Here is a 3,233-nt window from a genome sequence, read left to right as displayed (position 1 = left end):
TCAGCATTTAGAAAACAATTCATTCGGGTTTTGCAATCAATATGTAACTTGAATTGAAAACAAACATTAAACTAACAGTCCATTAAACCCTAGCCAATTAATAGTAGAACAAGATAAAATTGAAGGCATATACCTCATAATAGATGAAATCCTGCATATAATCCTTCAATAGATTGAAAATTTTTACTTCAATCAACTCCTAATACCCTAAGGTAGTTAACCCTAGCCGACTGAAAATTGAACGGGTCATGGTGTTGTAGCACCGTGGTAGACAGATGGCGTGTTGTAGCGTGGGACTTATGGAGAAGATCAATGACCAAAGAACCCTAGATAGCGTTTGTGAGAGAATTGGGAGAAGATCGTGGGTCTGATTGACTGGAGATTGGGTGGGGTTTCAATTTTTTATTTGGATTCAAAGATGACATGCATACATGACACGCGGTTTTATTATTTTAATTTATGACATTAGTTCAATGACACACAAAAATAGTGTCATAACTCTTCTAATTTTTAAAAAATATGACGTTTTTTTAATGACACACGTAAATACGCGTCATAAATCACCGCGTGTCATTGTGCGCATATCATTAAAGGCATTGTTTCTAGTAGTGTTATATGATGTTGATTACTTGATTCTTGAAACAAAAACAAATGAATGGAAACGACTGGTGAAATTAACTCGAATATAAAGATACACACGTACACTTAATTAAACACAAGCATATCATTATCAAAATTAAACTGTCGCTTACCAATCAAATACAAAGGTAGGATTACACCCAAAGCTTTAGGAATCAATACAAATCACCAAGCTTAAAATGTTCAAAGTACTTAAATATATTTGTTCTTAAATATTAACTAATCAATTAAACTCCTTATGATTGAAGCTTGAGGGCTATCATCATCAATGGTGGACAATAACCGCGAGAGACGATCACTAAGATCATCAACCTCTTTGCGCAAGTTCCTCACGTAGTTGCAGGTCTCTTGTAGTACCTTTGAAGCCGAGGCCTAAACAAAAATGATCAGGTATGTTAGTAGGTATGAGGATTGAGTAGGTTTTTTCTGTTACAATATTTATGTACAAAAGGTTGTTGTCCTGTATGTGTGACCATTGTGAAACACATAATTATGTGTAGGGACATTTGAAAATAATTTTGAACATTAAATTATTGAGTTTTATTTTTTAATATATGAAAACCCTATGGAGTATATAATCCAAAACCAGTATATTTGAATCTTGGTTTATATTAATTATTAACTAAATATCATAAAATTTTCATCTCGTGAAATATTATTAATGTAACAAGTTGAAAGATACGTTTAGCAAAACCCTCTGAGCTACTAACTAGTGAGTCCTATGACACATACCTTGTTGGAACGACGGTTTCTTAGCTCAGGAAGAAGTTGTTGCAACTTGGAGACGAGTTCAACGATTTGGTCGTCTGTGATCCTAGTTGCTCCACGTGATCGGCGGCTCGACATTCCAAATGGAGTCAAATGTGAAGATATGATATATAGTTAGTATATATGTAAGAAAGCAGTCGAGTAGGCTAAGTGACTTAAGTTTATGCATGTAATTGGAGGTTGCTAGGGGGGTATATATATATGATTTGAATATGAGTGATGTATTGAAAGATGTACCGTGTACGTATATATGAGAAAACATGCCGGGCCGATGATGTTTTGGCTATGTGTGAGCAGAAATGGAGCCATGTAGGGTACGTGGTTCACCCCACCATGCATGACTTTCGGTAAACTTAATTAGCTTCATTTAACCGTAGTTATCGGGTCGTCTGTTGGTTCTATCATAATGTTTTCGGACCAGTTTCGTTGGATTGAATTAGTTCTAGTTAAAGGCATGCATGAAGAAATTATATTTCTTTCATGATTACCATGGAAAACCGTTAACCAATCACTTTTTGACGTTTTAACAGACAATTTCATTATAGATTTTGATGTCGTGTTGACGAGAATAATATGTAGTTGGTGATTTATATCTTTTGTAAAGTACTAGTTATAGTTATAAATTTATAATCCATAAATAAACAAAAGCCTAGCTCCTAATTTAGGCTAATACGTACCCAAATTGGACGCATCTTCATTTAGGCCTTGAACAAAACCAAAAGTTTTTCTTACTACTTAAACTATATGTTCCTACCCGCGAAACACGATCGTTTAGTGTGATGAGCTCTCCACGGTATACCTTTATGAAATCCCAGTACGAACAAAACATGTTGAAATTGACATTCACTTCGGCATAGACAAAGTTCGTGTCTAAAGAAAATTGTAATCGAACATTAATTAATCTGATCTTTCCCATCTTCATGTTTACATCTTTAAACAAATAAAAAAACTCAAAGTCACCTTTTCAAAACAAAAGTTATACGAACGTTCAAATAATCATTATGAATTCAATTGCCAAATCTTTATGCAAACTAAAACATTTTAATAACATCCATAATCCTTGAGTTTTTGGTAGCCGGAGGCTTGTGTATGGGGTTCTCGACTCTCGTGTTCTTAAATTAGGAAAAGTCGTATTAGTTGGAAGGACATCATACATGATTCCATTTGACTTTATCTTTTAAAATATATCATGAGTCAAAGTACTACTAGTTGTGAAAATTAGGGGTTTTCAAGCAATGCTTGATATTGGTAATATTGTTGAGATTGAGCTATATGCCAAGGTCATATAAACGGGTGTTTGGTTGGAAGACATCAAAGTTTTGAAAGGCTTTAATAATTTAGAGGTTGGGTATTTATGATAAAGTATCACAAGCTCTGGAAAGAAAGAAAAAAATTCGAATTTGATATGAGGCAATTTAAGATTAATAATTTTTCATTCATTCTCATCCAATCATATTTTGCGAACCTGAAGTGTTATCACGGAACTTGAACTAATTTTTTTGGTGTCTTTGAGTCGTTATATGAATGGATTTTCTTTTTGTTGAAGTTGAGTTTGTAAAGGGAAAATAGGTTTGAGATATATTTAAAACCGTTGAACTGATTTAATAGTTACAATATAAATCTAATTATTAATTTTGTAAATATCTAGTCGTTAAATAACCATTAGCCATCGCTAAATACATGGAGTGGAAGGAATGATATCAAGGTGGCATCTTCTCTGTTTCCCACCCCATACTCACCACCCTAAATTTACCAAAATCAAATAGTAAAACTAAAAACATATGTTTGTAACAGCAACATTATAAAACGTGAAAGATATTTTTATA

General features: G+C 33.3%; 1 protein-coding gene across 1 annotated transcript; it reads right to left on the bottom strand.

The window, feature by feature from the left end:
• Positions 1-647: 647 nt before the first annotated feature.
• LOC143596139 (transcription factor PRE6-like) lies at positions 648-1,879 on the bottom strand. The gene is made up of 2 exons (XM_077074986.1): positions 1,372-1,879; positions 648-1,011 (listed from the first exon to the last, which is right to left on the bottom strand). The coding sequence occupies exons 1-2, from the start codon at positions 1,483-1,485 to the stop codon at positions 859-861; spliced, it is 267 nt and encodes an 88-aa protein (XP_076931101.1). The 5' UTR covers positions 1,486-1,879; the 3' UTR covers positions 648-858.
• Positions 1,880-3,233: the final 1,354 nt, after the last annotated feature.

This window comes from Bidens hawaiensis, unplaced genomic scaffold, assembly GCF_021521415.1.
Source record: "Bidens hawaiensis isolate Kalapana, Puna unplaced genomic scaffold, B.hawaiensis_p1.1 tig00046105_1, whole genome shotgun sequence".
NCBI classification, from domain to species: domain Eukaryota; kingdom Viridiplantae; phylum Streptophyta; class Magnoliopsida; order Asterales; family Asteraceae; genus Bidens; species Bidens hawaiensis.
This window is presented reverse-complemented; position numbering and strand designations above follow the sequence as displayed.

Excerpts from the sequence above, each read along its gene's own strand:
- LOC143596139 (XM_077074986.1), bottom strand. The coding sequence starts at position 1,485 with ATGTCGAGCCGCCGATCACGTGGAGCAACTAGGATCACAGACGACCAA. Across the intron at positions 1,012-1,371 it reads GAAACCGTCGTTCCAACAAG|GCCTCGGCTTCAAAGGTACT; the intron begins GTATGTGTCATA and ends ATTTTTGTTTAG.